At 41.2% G+C, this 24,351-nt stretch overlaps 4 protein-coding genes across 4 annotated transcripts; 3 read left to right on the top strand and 1 right to left on the bottom strand.

Moving 5' to 3' along the window:
- Nucleotides 1–390: 390 nt before the first annotated feature.
- MELLADRAFT_110264 (uncharacterized protein) lies at nt 391–4,750 on the bottom strand (the record flags this gene model as incomplete). The annotated part of the gene is made up of 6 exons (XM_007414281.1): nt 391–442; nt 511–1,042; nt 1,118–1,432; nt 1,518–1,778; nt 1,855–3,392; nt 3,459–4,750. 6 exons carry the CDS (start codon nt 4,748–4,750, stop codon nt 391–393), a joined length of 3,990 nt encoding a protein of 1,329 aa, XP_007414343.1.
- A 1,424-nt stretch (nt 4,751–6,174) lies between these two features.
- MELLADRAFT_91478 (uncharacterized protein) lies at nt 6,175–10,545 on the top strand (the record flags this gene model as incomplete). Its single annotated transcript, XM_007414287.1, has 4 exons — nt 6,175–7,301; nt 7,421–7,521; nt 7,612–9,656; nt 9,751–10,545. The coding sequence occupies 4 exons, from the start codon at nt 6,175–6,177 to the stop codon at nt 10,543–10,545; spliced, it is 4,068 nt and encodes a 1,355-aa protein (XP_007414349.1).
- A 5,776-nt stretch (nt 10,546–16,321) lies between these two features.
- On the top strand, nt 16,322–17,767 carry MELLADRAFT_75491 (uncharacterized protein; the record flags this gene model as incomplete). The annotated part of the gene is made up of 2 exons (XM_007414288.1): nt 16,322–16,995; nt 17,092–17,767. 2 exons carry the CDS (start codon nt 16,889–16,891, stop codon nt 17,567–17,569), a joined length of 585 nt encoding a protein of 194 aa, XP_007414350.1.
- Nucleotides 17,768–20,073: 2,306 nt separating this feature from the next.
- MELLADRAFT_72813 (uncharacterized protein) lies at nt 20,074–20,805 on the top strand (the record flags this gene model as incomplete). The annotated part of the gene is made up of 2 exons (XM_007414289.1): nt 20,074–20,290; nt 20,382–20,805. The coding sequence occupies 2 exons, from the start codon at nt 20,089–20,091 to the stop codon at nt 20,570–20,572; spliced, it is 393 nt and encodes a 130-aa protein (XP_007414351.1).
- Nucleotides 20,806–24,351: the final 3,546 nt, after the last annotated feature.

Raw genomic sequence — 24,351 nt, 5'->3', positions numbered from 1 at the left:
TCGCCAAGCAATTCAGGTGAAAAATTCTCGTCGGACAGTAGCTCGACCCTGACAGCTCCATATTATATTTTTGTTTCGTTAAAATCATAAAAACGTACTGACATTCGGATCAAAAATGATAAAATCAAGAAACGAAAAATGCTAGAGAAATGCACAACTAAACACAAAGTCCTCTTAAGATAGGGAAGAAAATCAAAGACATATGGTGGTACACATCATAAATTAGTGACTCAGTTTATCGCATGATCGATCGCACACAAGTGTAAGGATATATATAATTAACAAAGTAGCTCTATTGAGATTCGAGTGGTTGGTTTGCGTCAATCACTTGGGGGAAACTGTCAATGTATGATCAAGGACTGGTATTGAAGATTCGATCGGATGATTGGTTCAAGACGGTGGCACAACTCTTCCCTTTCTAGCGTAATGACCTGCTCGAATACTGTGCAAAAAGCACGCGAATGAACAATCCAATCAAGGTTAGGAAAATGAAGATCTTCTTTTACTTACGGCTTCTGAAAGGTAATCTTCAACCAGTTTATGATTTTAGACCACCATCTTCGCACAGCAGACGTGATTGGCCAAGCGCGCGTCGCTTGTTGTTGATCCGATAGGCTTCTACTCTTTGCACTTGAATCGATCGGAGAAGTGGGGTTCATATCTGTTCTAGAGTCTTTCAATTCGAGAGTCTTCAAGCGTTGTAACATGGTAGGAGGGTTTCCATTGGCAGACGGATCAGGGTATAACATTTCTATATGTGGCAATTCCGCGTGAGGTTTGATGTTCACTTCAGCTGATGATGGAATCTCCGAGTCTGGATGAATTTGAACAGGCGTCGAGGGCGTGTCCATCTCTTGGTGTGTGTGACTGGGTGATACTGGAATATGCGGCTCTGAAATCGTTGATGTCGGCAAGGGTTCTTGATTTTCACTGATCTTTTTCTCGGGTTCTTCAATTACAGGCTTGGGGTTTTCTTCTGCCTCATCAAGTGCGTCAAGATCCTTGGCGGATTCGATCTTCTTCTGAAGTTCTGTTGAAGGAGCTTTGTAGAGATATGAAGTCGATTCCAATTAAAAGGTGTCATATCCAGTTCAGAGAATGAGACCAAAACACTTACATTGTTCATCGTGGTGGGCAAAGCTGATGGAGTCATCATGGACTGGGGGTTCAGTGTGAGCCAATGTATTTTGTTCCGAATCCAAAGTGTCTTCTGACTTGGTTTGAACCGGCAATGGGTGAACGAATTCTTCCTCACTGGCTGATGATGGAGCGTGCGTTTCCTGAATGTTCTCATTCACCAAAGAAGGTGACGGATTGTGATTCTCATTGAATAGGTTTTTTAGATCCTTGATAACAGGGTCAAATTTTATCTTGTGCTCCGTTTCGGCTGATGTATCTTGAGGCCTTGCGGATTCAGTGCTCTGCTGAGATTCTGTTGAAGGAACTTAAAAATACGGAGGGGGGACATTAAAAAGGAGGCTTATTTTTAGGTCACATAAGGAGAATGACTATCTTACCTTGTTCATCAGGGCGCAGAGGGATCATGGCATCCGGATGCATTGAGGCCTTGTCAGATTGTTGATCTGTCTTGCTGACAGATAATGGAGTTTTCGTTTCCGGGATTTCATCATTCATCGATGAAGATGATGGATTGTGATTTTCGCTGAATCTACTTGCAAGTTCCTCAATAACAGGCTTAAGTTTTTCCCTGTGCTCTGTCTCGAATTTAGCTTCATGTTTTGAGGATTCGGCACTCCCCTGAGAATCTATTGAAGGAGCTTTGAAAAAAGACGCAGGCGAGTCTATTCAAAAGGGCTCATTCGCTATGTCAGAGAATCAAGATAAAACCCTTACTTTGTTCATCAGGATGGAGAGGTCTCATAGACTCGGCATGGATTTGAGGTTCAGTCAGGTCCAATGAATTTTCTCCAGATTCCAAAGTCTTCAGCAAGCGTAATTTTTCTTGTTTGAGAGTGTCCTGATGTATCGATGATGGTGGTGCTTCGAGTTGTGCAACGAGGGGCGCAAATTCTATCCTTTGCGGTCTCTTGCTCTCCATCCCATCGGAGTGAGATTTTCGTTCTGGGAAGCTTGATACAACACTCCTCTGAAGTTCTGTTGTAGGAAATTTGATCAAATACAAAGGGAAATATATATCAGAGGGTTGCATTATTTCCAGATCAGAGAAGAAAATCGACATCTCACGTTGTTCGTCAGGTGGAAGAGAACTCATGGAACTGGAATGCAATTCAGCCTCAGTGAGGGCCAGTACACCTTGTTTAGAATCTAGATTCTCAAGAAAGCGCAATCTTGGTTCTTGCATCGCTTCCCCTTGTTTGACTCGGCGGCTAATAGTATCCGACCAGTAACGAATCAAACTTTTCACATTTACCTGTTGGGAGATGCTTGTTCCCGTCTCAGCTTCAGCATAGAATGCCTTGATGGCCAATCTTTCATCGGGTGAAGTGCTGGAGAGTAGATGACTAAGCGTCACACTTTTACCAATCTCGTCAAAGTGTAGAGTCCATGAGCCCTCCATCTTCTGTAACTCAGCACCTATACGTCCGATTATCTGCGGGTTTAAGCGCATGGTGAACCACTCTAAGGCGAGGCGATCAGACCACCAGTCCTTTCCGAACTTCTGCGCTTGCAAGTCAACCTTGACAGATGTCATTAGCTCTTGCCGGCTACCGAGTAAAGTCTCAAGTCGCTTGTTGGCGATCTCCTCGCTCGACTTCAACGTGAAAGTGAATTTTATCGGAGGGATGTCATAGATGCTATGTTCTCCAAGCTCCCCGGTTTCAGTCACCTTTGATGCATATGATCGGGTGATCGAAAGTAGCTTAGTGATTCGTTGTGGTCGGTCTTGAAGAGTCGAAAGATCGAAATCTGGGATCCAGAGTGAAAGCTGATCTCCCCATGCGAGTCTTTCTTCGAGCTCAAAAAGTGGATCAAGAGAGGTCTCGAGAGTTCCCTGTTGCCACCAGTATGTCGTTGGGTGATGATCACGAAGGCGAGCCAAGACGTTTTGATAGCGCCGGTAGCCACGGTTCAAGATATCCGCCTTCTTCCAACGCTTCAAAACTTCAATCAAAGTAGGCCAGCCTTGATTGACTCTAGAGAAAGTTGACTCCAGCTCATTGGAAAGATGTACGGTATCGATGGTCAGAGGCGGGAATTGACCAGATAAGCCGAGAAACTCTACCGAGGTCTTGATCCACTTCATATCTAATTTCACGTCAGACCAATGCAGTTTATTTTGAAAATCAACCAAATTTGTAAACAAAGACTCATATAAAAGTCTCAATTGAGCTCTAGATGATGTAGATGGATTTAATCTGGGTAGCTGCCCGTTCTGTACTACTTCCTTGTAATGTTTCAAAATACGAGTCCTAATCAGAGGGATATATCGAGTCAGTTGCGTTTTTCTGTGCTATCAAAATGAGAAATCAACTGACGTTTGAGCGACCACTTCCTCTTCTTCTGCTTCATCAGTCAATTGAAGAGCATTTTCATACCAATTCTTCATACGTAACACCTCGTCTTTTGGCAATTCGTCAAGCGCCGACTCAGGGATCCGCTCAACTGCGTAATTGAGTTGCCTCTGTCTCAACTTGATACGACGATTCGGTGTTAGTGGAATGCCTGAGCCACGAGCCATTTGTTGGAGAGACAAGAATTCTGGGTCGGTTTCCGCGGATTCCTCGATCAAGATTCCAAAGCTATCCATGAGGTGTGGATTCAGGCCTTGCAAGTACCATTCGAGGATGAGTGTATTTGTTGACCACTTGATACCTTCTTGACTTTCTTTCATTGGCGTGCGAATAGACTGCGTACGTGTTGTAGGGTCCCCGAGAAGCTGATTGACTCGAGCTTCGGACAGTTCTACTCCCTCAGAATTAAAGAAGTCGAATTTCATAGGTTGAATCCCATGAAACGACATTATATACGATTCATCACGTGTTCGCTTCCAGTAGTAATGTCTAGAGATCGAAAGTAGCGTATCGATCGCGTCTCCATTTCGGGCGGGATCCAAGGCTTTATCATGAAGAGCAAGTGCATCACCCCATGAGAAAATTAAATCGCATTCAGTGACCGGATCGAATGAGGTGACAATCTTTCCATCTTTCCACCATTGTGGTAACCTATGATTGCCCAGTCGTTCACTGATGGCTTCATATAACGCTCGACTCTCCGTCAAATGATCTACAGGCACCACTGTTGCAAAAGCATTATGGATATTTTGCCAGCCTGATGGGATGCTTGCAAGAGCCGATTCTAATGCAGAGAGACGTTCTGCGGCATCGGATTGCCAGAAGGGAAACTTACCCATCAAACCATGGAATCTAGCTGCTTCCAAGAGCAGGCGGCCTTCGATGGTTTGTTTACTTGATTTGAAAAGAGAGCGACTCCATGATTCGATCATAGCGTTTTCGAGAAGGTCATCATATTTGAGACTTTGACCGTTGGTATGCTGAGTGAGTTGTTTGGGTTCGTGAAGGAGTGGCCCTGAGACTGGCGAGGTTGGCTGAAAGTGATCAAGTCGAACCAGGTTAGAAGGTCTTGTGACTTCAGCCTTGTCCTTGATCACTTGCACTCCCTGAATGATATCGTATACGTTGGTTTCCTCTGGTGAGCGACGAACGATAGAAGCAGCAAAGGCTTGGAATGAGATTGTTGCAAGCAGATGGACGAGAATCATTGAAGAAAGCCGTCTATAACCGCGAAGACTGTGAGGATACCGCTCCATTGCAGCCGGGAGGTAGAGTTTGTTCGGAGAAATTGATTTGATCTGAGCAGTCAGGGAATGGGTCAACCTCAACTAGACGCGCCGAACGCGAACGCTTTCCAAAAGACTTTCCCCTCATCAGTTTGTTTGTTTCGTTTCCGAATATCATGACGAAACTTCTCGTAGGTCTCATAGGACTGATCCGTCCTGAAATCCTAGTTCATCTTACACTTGAAACTCAAGTGATGATAGTTGGTCTATATAGAAAATCTTATGGTCTAAACACAATAAGGAAATCAGTCACAGGGAAAATTCCTTTCTGGAGAAGTTGGTTTCAAATCTCGAAACATGTGATGCTAAAACGAGGAAGCTGAAGAAGATGTCCAAAAGCCAGTTCGGAGTACCCCTTTGGGGTACGCTTCTAACATGGCAAATCTGTGACAAATTCATGATGAGTTTTTTTTTCGAATAGGACGATTATGAAGCGTGCTTCAGCCTTCAGGTGCAAACAATGAAATCATTGGCTTCTTGAATGACGAGTCACGACCCACTGGTCCGACTCACATCTAAAAATTTGGCCGAGTCACCATAGCCGGTCTTGATATTACCCGTTCAGCACGGCCCGTGGTGTCTGACTCAGCCCGGATCAAGCTGTGACATGTGATCATCAGAAACTGAATCTGTGCATCATCTGATCCAAAAACCAACACTGTCACCACCAAATCTTAGAGTCAAGGTTGAGTAAATCTCATCTTTAGCCCCATAATCTGTTCCAGTTTATCATCCAGTTTTAGCATAGGTTTTTTGTTTTTTTGTTTTTTGTTTTCATCGCTGTCTCTCAACATGAATTTCACTGATGATAGTAAAGATCAGTTTATTTTCAAACCATAAACTCATAAGTTCAACTGAGCATGTGTCTTTGGGATTTCACATTTTTTTTTCCAAATTTTAGGAATCTTTCAGATATCTTCTCTTTTGAACCATTTTGTATTTTTACTGAGATTTACTGATTTTCTAAGTAGAATGTGTCTGGTTGTATGCTAATAGTTAGGATTGTATATGGAAATCAACCTGATAATTTTCACTCAGAAAGAAGTATGGGAAGAGTCAGAATAAGGGAAGTGATTTTAGTGAAGGTCTTGTAGAGTGAAGATTGGTTGATGAGTATGTAGGATATGTTATGGTATTTATCAGGTTAGGTTTCACAGAATGAGATGAATTGAATCTGATTCAGTAGAAGTTCAAGAATCACTCTCACTCTCATTCTCATTCTCATTCTCATTCTCATTCTCACTCGACACTTCAAATCGAAACAGAAACAGAAATCAGAAACAGAAACAGAAACCAGAAATCAGAAAAGAAACATGACTTGATCAGAAAATCAGATCGATCAACCAATCAAATCATAATCTAATCATTCTCATTCTTAAAAACCATCAAGTATCATGAATCAATTCATCTTCTCAACTTCACCTTCATCCATCACTCCACCACAGTCAACAACTTCAACAACAACAACAACAACTACTACTACTTCAACTTCAACCACTTCAAATTATCATCAAAACAATCAAAGACATTCGAGAAAATCAAGTGTATCGATCAGTCCTCCATTCACTCCTATCATTCATACTTCATCATCTCATCATCATCAAAATCAAAATCAACATCACCATCAACTCCAACATCATCATAATAACAATCGATCACCATCCAATTCAAATTTAATCGTACCAAACAAATCAATCAATCCATCATCTAATCATCAATTAACCTCTTCTTCATCCTCATCAGTCGCTTCTTCAACTCCTTCAACTTCTTCTTCTTCATCAACTACCACTTCTCATCATTCTTCTTCACACTCAAACTCATCTTCAATCACTCCTTTACCAACCCGACCTTTGAATTCTCTAAGAAGAAAATCTTCACTTGATTCAATACCATCTCATCTTCGTTCACTCAAACTTAATTCGTCTACTCATCAAAACTCGAATCAAAATCAAAATTCAAATCAAAATCAAAATCAAAAACTATCATCATCCAATCCTCAATCAAATCGAAGAGCCCGTTCATCTTCAGCCTCTAGTACTCCTCGACCTCTTCTATCACTTCTCGATCAACCCTCAATTCGATCTAAACCTATCCTTACTTCTGCTCCCGATCCAAATCCACCGCTTTCACCTTCAACCAAAAAATCAGCACCACCTCCACTCGATCTCACCACTACCCATTCTTCGCGCTCCCATAACAATCCTCTTACCAGTCCTGCACTCTCATCAGTCACAGTTGATTCTTCATCTCAACCACCCCCTCAATCTGCTCCATGGCCTTATCTCATCACTAGCTCAACTGCTCAGCCACCTCACCCTGATTCAACAATCGAAGAAGAAGAACGTAAAGCGGCGGAATGGTATGGCAGCAGTTCTCCTGCTTGGCCAGAAACTGCTTTCGTCAGTTCCACACTTGATGACGTCTACGATCCGATGCTCATCATGACCGGTCAAGATGAAAATGGTCTGACCACCATGGAAAAGATTTTCTTATTTGCCAAGAGTGAAAATGCTTATCATCGGTTTGTCCTTTTTTCGTCATTCAAACCATCACCTCATCAATCTTGGAAACTTGATGGCATTCGATCCATCATCATAATTCATCCTGACCCCATTTTTGCCGCTTTCTCTAATCTGAAAGTGTGATTGTCTCACAGCGATTACCGGAACTTTTAGAAGACGTTGACATCTCCGAAGCTGTAGAATATGTCTTACCTCTCCTTACGGGCCTTGCCCATGATGGTGATTTTCTAATCTATCATTCCTTGACTTCTTCCCATATGATCTTCAACCGTGCACCAGTTAATCAAGACTTTTCTCTTTGAAACTCAGATGAACCAATTCGAGAAGCCTTTGGTCCTTCCCTCTGTAACATCATGTGGTATTTCTTCAGCAAATGCCCTCTTTTTGAATTCGAAGCTCAAGCTGGAACTGTGAATCATGCTACACCGGTCCCTTCCACCTCTCTATCGCCCCCGCCTCAAAAGCGTCCTACTCTCTATCTCAACACATTTACCTCTCTACTCATCACTCTTCTCACTGATCCTAATGAAGCGATCGGCGTTCTAGCTCGATATGGTCTCCTCACGTTTCTTACTAGGCTTCAAGGCAATCACAATAATCAAGCCGATCTTCCGGCGTGGGTAGATGTCGGAGTTGGATCGAGCGATGCATTCTTGCCAGTGAATACTACGGAAGATGTCGGATATGAGCATTATGAATTTGGACCGGCTGAACGACTTGCGATCCTTCAAGAAATCATCAATGGTGTCACTCTAGGCCTTTGTCGAACAGGTTCAGATCATCTTACCAACAGTCACAATCCCTCACTCCCGGTTACGAATCTTGATGATGCAAAGAATTGGGACAACCTTTCACTCAGCGACAATACACAGAATCTCCGCGTGGCCAATTTGAATGATGATGAAGATCAATCCTCTGACTCTTCAAGTCATCTTGCCAATCCTTTTTCGCCCGAGCTGAATAGGTGCTCCATGAATGATTATCATTCTCCTACTACGCCTAACGGTCTTCCTACCCAACAAGACTACTTTACATCCTCAGAGGATCTCACTCCGATAGACTCATCACAGCAAGCTATCAGACGTCAAATTGGATTGGGCTTGATTGGATCCATGATTGAAACAGGCTGTATTCCCGCGAAACTGATGTGGACTAGACTCGTACCCCAAGTCTCGAGAGCAGCCAAACATCCGTATGAACGATCACTATTGGTTCGACAACAAGCTGCTGTAACGTTGACAACGATCTTCCATACGATCCCTACAGCTACTCATACAGACCGAGAAAAAGACTTGGAATCCAACACAACTGATCTGGTTGAAAGTTTCGTGTGCCTCTCTTCCGATCCAGAAGTAGCGGTTCGTAAACAAGCCTGTTTAGGACTTCCGGGATTGGCGAGACTGCGAAACGGTCGAAAAGTGATTGAAAGTCTAGTGGAAAGATTTGGGTCTGATGACTCCAGGGAAGTTAGATTGGTGGCCTCTCAAGTCTTGGGAGAAGTGATTTATGGTTTTGGATTCGGAAAAGTAGCTACTACGGTACCAGATCGATTGGTGGAGTGGTACGCTGATGGGTTTCCAAAGGATCTAGAAGAAGAAGAATTACAATCTCTACGACAACAACAACAATGGAATGGGTTTGGATCGGTGATGCGACCTGGTTTTGGAAGTTGTAGTAATCTGGCCGGCCTTGCTAATGGTCCTACTACTAGTAGTAGTATCAGTAGCAGTGTTACATTCTCAAGTTTATTCAATTCTCCTACCATGGCCACATCCATTGGAGAAGCTGAACGAGCAATGTCACGAGCTTTCAGTTTTCCTGCAGTTATTCTGACCTTAGGAAGGACCAGATGGAGATCATTAAGACCACTTTATCTCAAGCTTAGCACTGATACTAGATTTCCGATCCAAGTTCGAAGGTCATTGGCTTGTTCAATTCACGAGGTGATTAAGATTGTGATGAGTGAAACGGACTCAGGTGATAGTAGTGTAGAAGAGGATTGTGTGGAAGTACTACAAAACTTTTTGTTTGAAGGTCGTGATCTGACCATCTTAGAAGCAGTCTTAGAACATCTCGAAATCAGCTTAGGGTATCTATCACAACAAAATCTGATGAAGATCTTACAACGTCTGAAAGAGATCTTGTCACCTGATCTTCAAAGAATTACCATGGCTAACAATTGGAGGATTAGAGAACGACTTGGTAGACTGTTACCTAAGCTATGGGAAAAGTATGAAGGTTTAAATCATGATGATGATCAACATCAACAGGAATTGGTCACCACCTTTGAAGAGTTGTTGTTAAACGGCTTATGTGATGGAGCAGCAGCTGTGAGAGAGGCATGTTTGGAATTTGTACGTTTCTCAACCATCATGATTTTTGGTATCTGTTATGACCTAGCTGACTAATTGATACCCTGTTTCTATCTTTTTCTATCGCAAACTATAGGTTCCAACTTTGTATCGCACTACAAGACATGACGGTCATGAAATCCGTTCACGTCTTTTAGCTAGTCTATCAAACTTATCCCAAGACTCTAATTATCGAATCCGAATGACGTATCCAACCGCGATGATTTCACTTTTAAAGATCAACACCCCGCCACTTGATAAATCTTTGATTTTTGAATCATTAGAAAGAATCAGTGAAGATAAAGTAGGAGGAGTTCGAATTTGTCTTGCTAGATTGGTTCAAGAGTTATACAAAACTTGGTTATCGAATGAAACGAATTGGCCACATGAAGTTAGAAGAGTCATTGAAAGGTTAAAATCAGATCAAGAGATTGTAGTTCGAAACATCTTAGAAGAAGTGATGATACCTAGAATCCATCAGAGTAGTACAACAGGAGAAGTAGAAGAAGATTTAGAAGGATCAGGAGTCGAAGTGTTTGGAAGTCGATTAAGTTCGGATGAAGATGAAGATTTGTCAATGGGAACTGAAGGGATTCATGAAGTAGAAGAATCATTGGTCTTGAATGGCTTCACGCCTCCTGAACCTAATGGGTTTAGTGATGAAGGTGAACGTCAAACCAATTGGGTCTTTAGAAATCATCTTCAAAGCTCTAGTAGTGGTAATCATCATCATAATCATAATCCTACTACCACTAATGTTACATCTACATCGGTTGTTGGAAATCGTCAGAATAATAGTGGTAGTAATGGGAGTAGTAATAATAGTAATAGTCAAGGTCTTTGGATGAGAGATACAGATGGAGGGTTTGTAGAAGTGGGTGGTCAATATTGATTTATAATAAGTTATTGAATTAAATAGATATACTCATACACATACATTACATAAATTACATACATACATACATATATATATATATGTATATGTCTATTCTTTTTTTATTATTATTTGATGGGTTTATTTTTATTTCTTGTGTTTTTTCGAGATTTTTTTTTTCAAAACTTGTTCGAATTGTTTTTCATTTTGATTTTTTTTTATATTTTGTTTTTGTGAGTTTTTTTTTCTTGTAGCGTTTTTTTTTAAATGGGTTTTGAAAGTGTGGGGTCAGGGATTCAAGAAAAAAAAACAGTCTGGTTATATTATCTATAATGTGTATTTAGAGAAGAAGAAAATGTGTGTGTGTGTGTGTGTGTTTAACAAAAACAAAGAACACAACAAATAAAAGAGAAGGGTTTTATTTATTTTATAGTTTATGAAAGTTGAATGTGTGTGTGTGTATGTATGTACTACATCTACATCTATATTTTAATTAAGTTATATTTCAAGAGGAAGAAAATGGATGAAATTTCAAAGAACTTTGGTTTGTTTGATTGTTTACTCTTTCTTGATCAATCATAAAGAGGATGGTGAAATGAATTTGGGATTTCAAGGTACCTAACTGTGAATTTATTTATAGTGATAGGTTAGGGGGTTTGGTTGTTTTGGATTTTTATAAAGTTTATTTCTATGATGTTGTTCTTTATTGATATTTATCACTTCACCAAAACTTATAAGTCAAAGAAGAATTCATGGTTAAAAAGTAATCATAAGCAAGTGGCTGTCTCTTACATATAGAGACGTTTTAGTAAAACCCAAGATTTGAAGTTTTACAATGGAAAAAAAAAGACTTATTGTTGATCTTGTTGAGTCTCAAGATTGGTTTTGATACTTTTTTGAAACTCCAGGTTTTTATCAATATTTTCTTCAATACTTTATATTTATTAAGGATTTCAATATTTATATGTGCCCAGTGTTTGGTATCTGACGCCTCAAACTGGGTTAGACACCAGGAACCACCAATCATACATCCCTTTTGGAAAGGAAAGTGGGCAACATGAACATGAGTCTTTTACTCTTTCCAACCTTACTCTCTCTTGTACAAGCAGACACATACAAGTCCGTATATGGACGGTCCCAATTGAGACTGAGAGAGTATTGCTGTAATTACCAGGAAAGGGATACTAATTGACTGTCAAACTCAAGACTGACAGAATGATTGCCATGAACAAATGCCAGGACAATTGGATCCTTCTTGTTGGGTGGGTGCACAATAAGGAAAGAAAATAAATCAATTAGCCTCCATAGGGTTGAAGATAATTACTGGAAGGTCAAAAGCACTGTAACCAATACTCCTGCGCGCACATGATGCCTTGGGTTTGCTGTTGAACTAGTAAATCCTTGATGATCTCTGTGGTAAAGATTTGGTATTACGCTTATTCCTAATGCCAGGCTTCATTCAAAGGGGTGTTGATAAAAATAGTTGATGCTCTTCTTTGTGTGACATGAGCTCTTTTAGTAGTTGATGCTGTCCAAGAGGTATGTTCAAGAAAAGACTTTGTGAAATTGAAAAGATCATCAAATTATGTTACCTCAAGCAAATCTTGAAAAGCTTTTTGACATTCTTGCAAGCCCTTAGATTGAGAAGAGACAACTTCATGGTACAGCAATTGAGTTCATTGGTCATATTGTCAACTCAGAGGAGATTATCATATGCTTACATCCAGATAAGAAGAAATCTTTGGTAGAAATGCTTGAAACAACCATGTCATAATTTAAATCATTGGTAGAAACCTTTAGGCCATGCTTCCAGGGTATGTACTTCAATGCCTTGGGGTAGGTTTGCTTTGCAAAGTTTGTTCAAAACAATCAGGAAATAAATCACATAGATATCTCTTGATTCCTTCAAGTATAAAAAATCAATGTGACTTATGCTGGTTGATAAAAAAAGTTTGGTGAAAGGAGTGGTATTCAAATGTTTAAAATGTCGCATTGGGGTAGATCAGAGGCAGACTTGGTATTTTGTAAACATGCCTACATGACAGGAATTGGTGGCTGGGAGCCTGGTTGTTTGATTGGGAAAAATCTTGTTCTTCCCCCTCAATTTGTAACATTTTTTGGGCTGAGTTGTTAGGTTTGATCTGAGGAATCAATGAAAGCAAGAACCAGAAAACCAATGTTAGATATCAGTTTAGTTGAATTAAGGAAAATATCAAAGCAAGATCAACACGATTAGTATTCTTCAAGTTTTGAGTTATTTGATTTGTCTCAATATTAATTATTATGTTGAAGGTTCAATTTGTTTTTTATTTTTTATTTTTTTTAAAAGGTTATTTCCTTGATGATTATTTTTTGGTTGGTTATATTTTATCCTTTGTGTTGAAAAAGTCTCTTTTATCTGTATTGTTTTTTTTTCTGTGTCCACTGGCACGCCACCATGTAGGGTGATTTTTGTTCATTTAAGCAATTCATAACCCTAGGGCGCATAGCCTTAGGTGTCACCCAAAAGCTTTTCACCTGTTGCAGTGTCTCTAGACTGAGTATATAGTACGTGATGTATTCACATCCTGGAAAGTTTCTACTATTGTGATACTTCAAAGTATACCCAAACAAACCATACATCTTCAAGTTAATGATGCATTTTGTTAGTTCACTTGTACCAGGTTTGATATCATATCAGATGAATGGATCCATTTATATCTTTTGGACAATTATGAATCTAATAAAGGAAACTTGAAGTCACCCAAAGTTGACACACCACTTTTGACATTGAGAAATCAAAGTTGATATCAGTGGCACACTGCCTCATATAGTCTTAGCAACACAAAGGCTACAAGGTACAGTGAGTGTAATAACTAATTCCATATCTAGTTTATCTCTTTGATATTCGCTTCAGTCTTCATGTTTCATCACTAAATTTTTGAAAACAATTTCATCTTGAACAATTATTTTACACAATTTTTTTCTAGTTTTATTGCTCTTGAGAAATAAATGTTGTCATATGCTCAATTGGCTTCAAATCAATGATGTCATCTCGTCTTTGTTGATACACACACAAATAATAGAAGAAGGAATGATCTTGATATAGTGAGTCGAATATGATAGATGAGTTTGTAAGGTTGACTATGAAACCGATGCGTATAGACAAAGACAAGATTCTTCGAGGAAGAAGAAAAGACAGAACAGGACTAACAGGTGAGCTTGGCTTATATAGAACAATGAAGACCACACAACCCTTCTCTTTGTATCTTAGAGCACCATTGAGAAAGATCGGTCCACTATGGGCCTGTTTTACACTTGCGCTCCCTACGCTTCCGAATGCCTCAAATTTTGCATTGCGCTTGGTCAAATCCACAAAAGCCTAAAACTTGATTTATCATGGACTTTTGGCGCATCAAATCGGTCAACAGCCATCCAGCTCTGCACTCAACTCGTTCACTCAACATCTTCCCTCTGGCCTCCAAATTCCAGTATATCAATAGTAGCTGCCTACTCGTAACTTTCTAAAAAAGCATTTTGTTTAAAAGAAAGTGATCTCGCATGAATCTGATTGAATCCACCAAGATCAAACAAAAGGTGAGAAAGCTCGTTGCTCATTGTCAACACCTGGAGCCTTCAGTTTGATTCTATCTGGTCAGCAAGGTGGTCATCGGCATAGAAGTGAGTTGGATGTGGCGCGGTAAGATACTATAATTTGATTCTTGACTTTGGCATATGTAGTAGAAATTCAAGGACAAGAACGAAAGAAGTGATTGTTTAAAGCAATTTACCCCTTTTCAAAAACGTGTCCTGTGATCTTGATAGAATTTTACAGAGACTCACTTTGATCTTATCCCCATCCCCACACCAGAAAATTCCAAGATCGACTCACAGAGAGCTTGAAAGGCCTACCGAGTCAAAACAAAAGATCCAATTGACTCACATGACACGGCCTTGGCATTTCATCTTTCTACACAAGCTTGCTTGCATGGACCAGGCTCTGAATGTTCCATCCAACCCTAAATACATCCGCCGAAAGGAATTCCAATATCAGCACATTACTAAGGATCTGCGCTTTACTTTCATAGGCCGGGTGGTGCGCGGCGTACTCTCGGAATTCCAATGCCTTGTCCATCCTAACTCCCACATGTAATACCTTGTGCGACAAGCTGCTCGAAAGTGGAGGTATAGCATCAACACGTTGTCCAAGGAAAGTGCCCATGATATGCATATATTCAATCTGTCCACCCAAAGTCAAATGCTCTCTCCTTCTCTACCGTGCCGGAGCTCTACCGGTCTCTCCACTAAGACCAATTATATGTTTAAAGTGTTATATAGGCTTTCTTACCACGTGTTGCATTTGGGATGCCAGACTGTATAGGAGCTCGAATCAAACTTGACTGATCGCTGAGCCAAGAAGCTTATAACATCAAACCACTTATGATTGAATTGCAACAAACCTGGTGGATTATGAGTGCTTTATCAGAAACTTGTAAGATGACCAGGCCATGTGAAGATGTATAATTGATGGGATTCAACCATCCAAGGAAAGAGCAAAACTTGTGCGTACGGGGGAGTGGCAGTCTCAGAAGAAAAGCCCATCGAAATGAGGATACAAGTTGGGCATGTGATCTGTATCTGTATATGATATGGTATTATTCGGGATCGTAAACCAAGGTATATTCATATTCAGTTGAGAGAGTTTGGAGGACAAAACAATTCAGGTACGAGAAACTTCAGCAATGAAACAATAGAGATCAATTTCAAGGAATGCTTGGATATCTCTTTTAGCCTCTATGTTGTATCACTGCTCATAGCTGAGTAGCGTATCAAAAACGCGGAAGGATGCCGAAGCTGGGGCCATGTGAACCCAAATTAGCTGTAGCTTAAGTTTACCGCAGTGTGATCATAAAGATCCTGGGAGTCGACTAGAGCAATCCACATTTAAAGAACATACGGGTTTCCCTGTGTGGACTCTGTCAATCATGTTTGCTTGAGTTTCTAATTGACACAACTATTCAAAACACATTCATTCGTACTTGTCTTGAGAAGTGTTATGGAAACTCAAATCCAGTTTGAGGGAATTAGAGAAGATGTTTCAAAATTCAAGCCATAATATCTGCAGGCTTAGACAGGCTTGGTGGTAAACTCTGGTAAACTTTCTCATCATCAAGCATTCAGTCTTCATCAGGGTCAGATTGACCGGCTGTCCCGTTGGGTGGGACTGGGCACCATGGGTGGGGTTGGGTTGTGGGGTTCCGATCAACAGATGGTCCGCCGAGGATTTGGTTCTGGCGATAAACCTCGAAACTTTGTAATCGCTTTCCGGAATTCCACTCCGGGTTTCGCTGTCTCTCTCTGGTATGCCTCTGCCTCTGTCCATATGCACCTTTAGTCTCGCCTGCGGTATGGCTTCACTTGTGAGTGTGCAGACTTCGTCCGCGGCTTTGGTGGATAGACAAACGAGCGAACAGAGTTTGAAGCAGATCATAAAAGAAGATAATTATTCAAAAGGAAATATCATCAACTGAAGCTTGTCAACCTACTTCATTCATCCGATTTCAGCCTGGATTCACTCGTACTGACAATTCTAATCTGATTACGATTGTGACCATCAAATAGTAACCTTGTACATAAAAAAGTCCTTCTCTCAATTCGATTCGTCTTCGCGTTTCCCGATTTTGTGTGTGACCGTGCTCCTTGTTATTTTGTGATCGACAACAAAGCGGTGATCTGAAGCTCCAGTTGAACTTTTCCTATATAAACATACCGGCCTCAATCTTCACTGTCACCTCACCCTCAGCTTCTTTCTTCACTCAATCCAAGTGTGATCACCATCAACATTGAAAAACTCTTCAAAATTATTCGTTGAACCGGTTACTTTCCAGACCTTATCATTCTTCTCGCTTATTGGCTTATACTTTCCTGATTTTCATTTGATCATAAGTGTTGGGGTTGTGAGCTCGCGTCTTCGGTTTTCCGCTTGGGTGCAGACTGTTTACTTTATATTGATTGATTATTGATAGGAAGTCCTCAAAAGAGAGTTGAAAGTGTGGACACAAATACACTTCACTCACCCCTTGATCGTAGTTCTTCATTCGAATAGGTGCTTCCCATTTTAACTCAGGTCTTTATTTACAAATCTCCCACTCGCTCGCTCGACTAATTTTTAGTTTTAGAAGAGCTCTGAGCGTCTACAAGGCGGAAGGTCATCCTGATAATTGTTTTTACCTGGTAAAGTGAAGGATTGAGTTGAAATTATTCCTCTATATCTATCATCACTGGCCATAATAATCTACATCACATCCATAAGCCTGATCAACCGCCCTCAAGACTCGTTGATCAGATTATACTTACCTTCGAATCGATCAAGCTAAGCAACATGATGGACTGGGATTGGTCAACAGCCCTATACCCGGCTCAAAAGCTTACAAAACAACCACATCCTTCATCAACTATCACGCTGGCATCACCTAAAACTAAAACTGAGTGCGTTATAAGTCAATTTCAACCCTTGAAATTGAATGATCATTGTGTTTGACTTCTTTGTTGGTGCTGATATAAATTCACGCGTTCAATTCACAGCAACTTTTTCAGCTGTATGACTACTAGCGATCCTCCACCGAGTCTCACTTCTTTCCATTATCCCACTCTTAACACAGCAACTTCATCGTCCTCATTGTGGGGTCATCAAAACCTCAACCAAAATCGAAATGAGTCTCATCGTCATAATCTAATCAATCCTCACTCTAACTTTGGTTTACCATCAGATTATCTTAACTCGCCTTCTCAATCTTGTCATCAACTTTTGGATTCATCAAATGATCTTAATCTAAATTGTAATATTCCAGTATCTTCTCATTCTTCATTGATAAAGAATATTATCACTACTAGCGCTGCTACTTCCAATATGACATCTTCATCGTCATCCAATCTAAATAATTCTCTTTATCCTATCAATAGTACTACTTCATCTCATCCTACCTCTCCTCCATTACTTCATAATCACCAACACATTCAACAACAACAACAATTGGCTCAACATGCGTTTTATACTCGGTAAGCTATCGTTCAACCCTTGTTTTGCTCTTTGCCATTATTCTTCCTCTTAAAATTTCTCTTTTGGCTTCTATGAATGTCATGAAACTGGGCTATACATGTCTTTCTTCCGTTCTTTGTTACCTTTCTTTTGTCCTCTCGACGAGGAGATACCCGAGATATCAATGCGCATAAAAGTCGATCACATACATTTTAACCATCTTAATGTCGCAAACCACTTTAGCCTATTTGGCTCTATTCAGATTCACAGCATTTGACATGAAATCTTTAGCATAAACACTACATAGCGTCTTGAGTCGGGTATTGATTGGTTCTGATCGATTTACTCTCTTATCTCCAGACCAACATCGTTTCCTATCAACTGCAGCCCACCCGAATATGTCCCCGACCCCTCCCCACAACGTATGGAGGCTTTGCATCGCTCGCCATCTTCAAATCCAGACATTTCTCAAAGTCCTCCAATAGGCCATCAACCAGATTTGAATCATTCGTACGTTGCCTTTCAGGACCCTCTCTAGCATCCTGAGTCGCCTTGCGGCCCAATCACCGCAAATCAAACCTTTCACCATGTCAAAATCCACTGACTACTTTCTCTTACGATGTGGGGGTTCCCTTCCATGATATATACGTCAATCGAAATATTTTTGATGCCTTTCGTGCCGACCGGCGATGGCATTTGCCAACAACAGCTCTGAATCTCTGGCCAGATTTTTTGCATCGAGTCCAGCTTCTCAATTCATCAATTTGCAGAACGGGCGCAGACCATCTTCAGGTGGATCAGTCCATTCTGATCTCAGTGCCCTCTCGGGTCAACCCATGGTATCTCCTGACTTCGAAGGTCTGAGTCTGGACTATCATAGCCTTGGGCATACCAGCGACGCTGCGAGCATCGGAAGCATCGGAAGCTCATCTAGTCTATCGAATTTGAGCTATCAATACGAGGGCTCGGAACAACCCGCGCACTCTTCTCCCGAGGCGTTTTCCACAGGTCACAGCCGACAGTCTTCTCTATCCTCATCCATCCACCCAGAGCCACTACCTTTTTCGCTAGCAGATCTGTACCCAAACCAGACAATGCCCGATGCATTTCATGCACCAAATCAAGCCTTCGAAGGACTCTGTGCTGGTGGGCTTGGTGGTATCCAACCTGGTAACTTTGGCCGCCCTGAACTCAGTACACGTCCTCAATTTGACCAACGCAAAGTCGAATCAAATCAAATCACCAATGAATTGGAAAATGTTAGGCCTACTCTGAGTGCAATATCGATACACGGACAAACCAATTCGACTATTCCCAATACCCTTGCAGCCAAGGGACAACCCCTCAATATCTCCACCAATGTAGCTACTCACTCCACGTATCTTCATCCAAACGACGCCCTCAGGCATGCTCCTCATCGGGCAACGCCCAAACGCCAAAGAAGTCGCTCTGAAGGTGACCTGTTAAGCAAGCTTCTGTCTCACGCCCAATCTGGTCCATTCTCTCTAAGGCAGATGCTTCAGGATGACGCGGGCGTTCAGCATATGGCTGCAATTGCCTTGAGTCCCAAAACTCCGATAGAATTTCATGCGGAACATCACTTTCAATTTCCACCTACAAACCCGCTCAATGATCAAGACGTAGACTGTAATCCATCGAATTTGTTCCGAAGTCCAACCAGCATTGTTGAAAATGACGATCCACGAGGTACTCTTAGCCCATCTGGTTCATCGGGCCCTCCTCCGATTGGCCGTCGAAGAGCTGTCTCCGCTGCTCGTTTACCGCCTGAAGGATTCTTCAATCTCACTGAAGGTGATCTCACTCCCCAAGGACTGATATACAATCAAGCGCTGCCCTTTCAACACCCGTTACAAGCGCAACATTTCCCATTATCCAGTTCAATTTCGTTCTCGAATAGGCCTCCCCAGATTCTGTTGTCCAGCGAATCTCGGTCTTCGAGTTTTGCAGCTGGACATAATGGAATTCAATCCACGGCAAGCGTTCCCAATTTAACTCCTCAGTTCATGTCACCTACGATGAACAACAGTATGGACATAGATGAACCAACCGATAACAGCATGTCAGTTACAAGCTTTGGTCCACCAGGCTCTGCAACTTTGGAATCTCAGTTTCTCCCTTTCGAATCTCCGGCCGCGTCCTTTCGACTTTTACAAGGGGATCCACAGATTCCTCGTCAGGTTTGTACTCGAGCGACAATCGGCTTGGGTATCAGCTCTTCGAACAACAATAACTTTCCTCCGCCTGACCTCCATCGATTTTCAGCTCCTGAAAGCGAAGGAGCGAATGAAATATTTCTTCCGTTCAACTCTAGGCCTGGGTCACTCGAATCAACATCGCATAGAATGTCAGACCCCTACCTGAAATTTCGTTCCGTACTTGATCCCCAGGCGATGAACGAGAAAAGCCAACAGTCTCATCAGGCTAGGACGTCAACAGGGTGGCCGAGCAGTCCGCCTCCGACTTTCGATTTTGGTCCTGATCAACATCCTGCTCAACCCATTCACTCTTCGAGCCCAGGTGTCATGGATGACTTTAAAGATGAAGGTTTGAGCTCTGGTCTCGTGAGAAGCCCCAATATACACAATGGATCTACGGCGACAGCTTCTCAACATCCTTACGACCATGCTTTGGGGAATATCGGCGGTCGGATCAGGAGGACTGCGCCTGCTACACGCAAATGTCCAGAGTGTAGTGCCACCTTCACAAGAAACGATAGATTGAAATGTAAGTCAGAAAGACTTTTTTGACGTCTATCAGGCTCTTGGCTTTTTGTATTTGTTCCGCTGAAGTTCTCCTTATAAAATGTTCATTCTAGATCATTTTGATGCCAAACATGCAAAAGTACCACCCGCTTGCTCATGCCCAGTGGTAGGCTGTTCTAAATCCTTTCGACAAAAGTCAGATCTTTCTAGACATATTAAATCAGTTCATCGGGAATTGAACCAACCCGGTCCCACGGATTTCCAGGAGCCTCCTTCGAATAGGATCAAGCGTAACGGTACATGACTAAACCACGCATAAAAAAGAGACTAACATGTGTGACAAGAGATGTTATAATTCTATGTTTGTGAACCGCTATCTTGTTTGTCATCGTGCGTATAAAACCTAGTTTCTATATATTCCTCTGTTCTCTCTGTTTTGCAGAATCAAATGTTCTTCCTTAACAAAATGTGTACCCGTACCTAAATACCAAGTGTAATAAGACCCTAATTATTCTAGCCCAAACTCACATGATACTCAACACATGGAGACTGAATGTCTCTCGTCTGGAAAGCATGATGACTCTCAATTAAGTGTGAACTTTGATGTCAGCTTCAAAAGGGTTTGCCTATCCTTTATCGCTCCTTGACTCAAAACCTCTAAACTTAGCTCAAACCTGCCCTCAAGCCTCAACCTTGGGGGAACGTGTCATAGGCAAACACACCTGAATCTTCTGATGGAATGAGGTTGATGAGATGAAACGTTTGAAGTCCAGAAGAAAAACAAACTTTCTATCGACTGCACCACAAAAGTAAATGTCTTTTCACGGATTTGTTTCATACATTTCAATCGCCTGACCTAATTTCCACTTCCGTTTTACACCATTGAAGGCAAACTTTTCTTTCTTAAAGCCAAGTTTCAACAACTTGAGTGATCCCAACTGAGTATATTTTGTTTTTCACGCAATGTACTGGTTGAAATTAGAGTGATGTGGATTGAAAAGAAAAGAGGAAGAATTGAATGACCAAAGGTTTGGATGGAATTATTTGTTTGCAACTGGTGGTCAAAGGTGTGACGTCATTGATGAGTCACATCAGGACCCGAGACGCGGTGGATGAGACCGAGTGAGAAGCGCGGGGCCGGGAAAACACACGCGGGCCTAGGCGTCAGAGAAATTGGGAAATTGGGGGTTGGCGCGCCTTTGCAAAAATCACACCAAATCACCAATATTGGAGTTGTTGACATCAACAGTAGGACTTGTATACTAACTGGGAACTCCAAAGGCATCTCTTGCTCATGGCAAAAGTGTTGTGGTAGATGGCTCCAGCAACTTGAAAATTAGAAAAAATATTGACAAAAAACAACATCTTGGCCCTTGTTATGAGCCGTCCACAAGGCTACTTACAATATGCTTGTACTGTGTTTCATCATCTCTTAGTTGCTGGCTTGAGGATGGCCTGTGCATCCTCACATTACAATCCAAATACCTATACGGGATTACCTTTAGCTCCCTTACATCTCATTGCCCACTCACGAGTCCTTACATATTGAGGACCAGGCGCAGTTCGGCCCGAAACCTGCGCGTTTTTGCTAACTTTTCCAGTTCAAGACTAGATTTTGACTTTGAGATCGGCAAGGATCAGCCAAAGCTCCATGTAGAGCGCGAGTGACATGCAGAAGGATGTCACTCGCTGACCTATCTAAAACCATGCTCTATGTTTGCGATGTACGATGGATAGACTGGTGAATGCTGAGCTTGATGGTGATATTTTAATCATCCCGATCCCTACTTATTGATGTCGTTAATAGCCAACGCACAAAATTTGATTGAAGCAGATATTTCAGATTATAGATAGATATGGCTTCATAACTAATTATCACTGAGGAAGGAAGAAAGCATGAAAGATCCTTATAGGTGTCCTTATATTCCATAAGCACACCTTTCACAGAACTCCCCTTGCCTCCGGTGATGGATGTACTTCCAAAACCCATAGAGCTTCTTTCTCATTTGAGCTTAAAAAGCCTGTGCAAATCATCCTTGAGGGAAAGATGCACAGGTTGCATCACCATCAAATGTGCCGAAACCATATTCATAGAGTCGAAAAGGATCAAATAGCAACGCATTTGTGAGCTCCAATTTTAGGACCTCACGAATGTGTTGCAATGGAGCGAAGAGCTATTGGAATTCAATCGTTCTCGGGTCAAGTCTTTCACCATCAATACTTCAAGTGGGCATTCATTCCTCTTTGGGATTGGTTAGTGGGATTGGTTGTCACGAGTATAATTGAGATTTGTGTAGTGTTTGGTTTATTGGACCAAAGGGGTCAAGTGGTAGCAAGGAATTGTGTTGGCTGAGACGCAAGGGGTGTGGTCGCGTGTTGTTTTTCATTTTGTTTCTCTTGTGTGTTTTTCTTATATATCTGGGCTCTCTTTTGTCCCCTTTAGATTTCTTTTTCCTCACTGTCCGGGGAAAAGAATCTAAAGGTAACAGTTTTTCTTTTTACTTCTTTCGTTTACTTGTTAGAGTTCATTAAGCTGATAACCTCCCATACTGTTGTATGGTTATCCTTCTCATTTTATTTTCTTTACAAATCTCTCTCTCGTTTTCGTTTCTCTCTTTCATCTCGTAGTCTTCTATTTTCTTTTTACCTAACCTTGGCAGGTTTGCCTACTTGTTAAATCTCACCGAGTCTTGTCAACTCGTCATCGTGAGACTTATATCATTTTCTTTTGTTAAAGGTGTGTTTATTATTACTAGTTTTACTCTTGATGTCTTTCTCTGTTTGTTGTTTTTCCTCGCCGTCTGGGGAAAAGAATCTAAAGTCTTCTATTTTCTTTTTACCTAACCTTGGCAGGTTTGCCTACTTGTTAAATCTCACCGAGTCTCGTCAACTCGTCATCGTGAGACTTATATCATTTTCTTTTGTTAAAGTCTTCTCTGCGTTAGATTCCTTTAAGAGCAACTGAATTAGAGAACTGATTTACATCAGTTCCTCGTAACAGAAGTATGTTTGATCACAAGCCTCACTGAAACCATGTGAGGCTCGACGATAAAAAAATCGTTTATCTTGCTTGAACAATGTCTGAAAGTGCTTTATAAGCCACTTTTGAAAAGATTGCTTGAAAACCCGGTTAAAACGAGCCTACTAACGATACTCCTTTCACGACAACGACCTCACTTCCGCGCCTGGTCCTTATTGTAACGTCTATCTACTGGGATCTAAGGAAGCTAGAGAATTGAAAAGAAGATCAAGCAATTCAAAAAGTTATCAAGCATCAAGAAGATTCATAATTAAAGTTTAAAGTTAAAGTTAATTGATTAGAAAGCAAGTAGTATTAGGAAGATCAGTCTTCAAAGTTTTAAAAGCAATATCAAGTAATAGTTAGAAGTCAAGTAAAGCTCAAACCGATTTAAAGCTGACTGTTCACATTATCCCACATCTTCTAAGATCACATCTCAATTCACAATGCCGGACTTTACGCTACCTCAAAGCCCGACTTCCACAAGTCACGCTTCTACTAGTCGCAACTCAGATACATTTGAAGACACTGTAGAATTACTATCTGAAGAAAACATGTCTAACGTTACGCTAGAAAACATCATGAAAGAATTAACTCTGATGAACTCAAGACTGAATGAAGAGACTGAACGCCGGAAGAAAGCTGAGACTGACTGTCAAGAAGCTAATGCCCGGAGTGAAGAGTTGGCAAAAAAATTGATGCAACTTGAGCAAAATCAACTCAGAGCTCAATCTCACAAACCAACTAGCTCAACCCCGCCTGTAGCTCATCCTCATATCACTGTTCAAGCCCCTGTATCCAAGCCCCCTAAAATCGCAACACCGGATAACACTGCGCCAAATCGCAAATTTACCGTGGAGTTTAGAAAATTGAGTAGACATAGAAAATTATAGAGAAGCTGGCAAGGGTCAGAAAAATATGAAAAAATAATGGGAGGGCCCTTTGATGCATTCCAATTGTCTGGCATATTTTTTCATATTTTTGAAACCACAATGCATATAATACTACACAAAATATAATATCTTCTGGGCAGAAAATATAAAAACCAACAAACAGTGATATTG

The sequence above is a fragment of the Melampsora larici-populina genome (assembly GCF_000204055.1).
Source record: "Melampsora larici-populina 98AG31 unplaced genomic scaffold MELLAscaffold_42, whole genome shotgun sequence".
NCBI classification, from domain to species: domain Eukaryota; kingdom Fungi; phylum Basidiomycota; class Pucciniomycetes; order Pucciniales; family Melampsoraceae; genus Melampsora; species Melampsora laricis-populina.
Note: the sequence above shows the minus strand (reverse complement) of the source record. Positions and strands in the feature narration are given on the sequence as shown.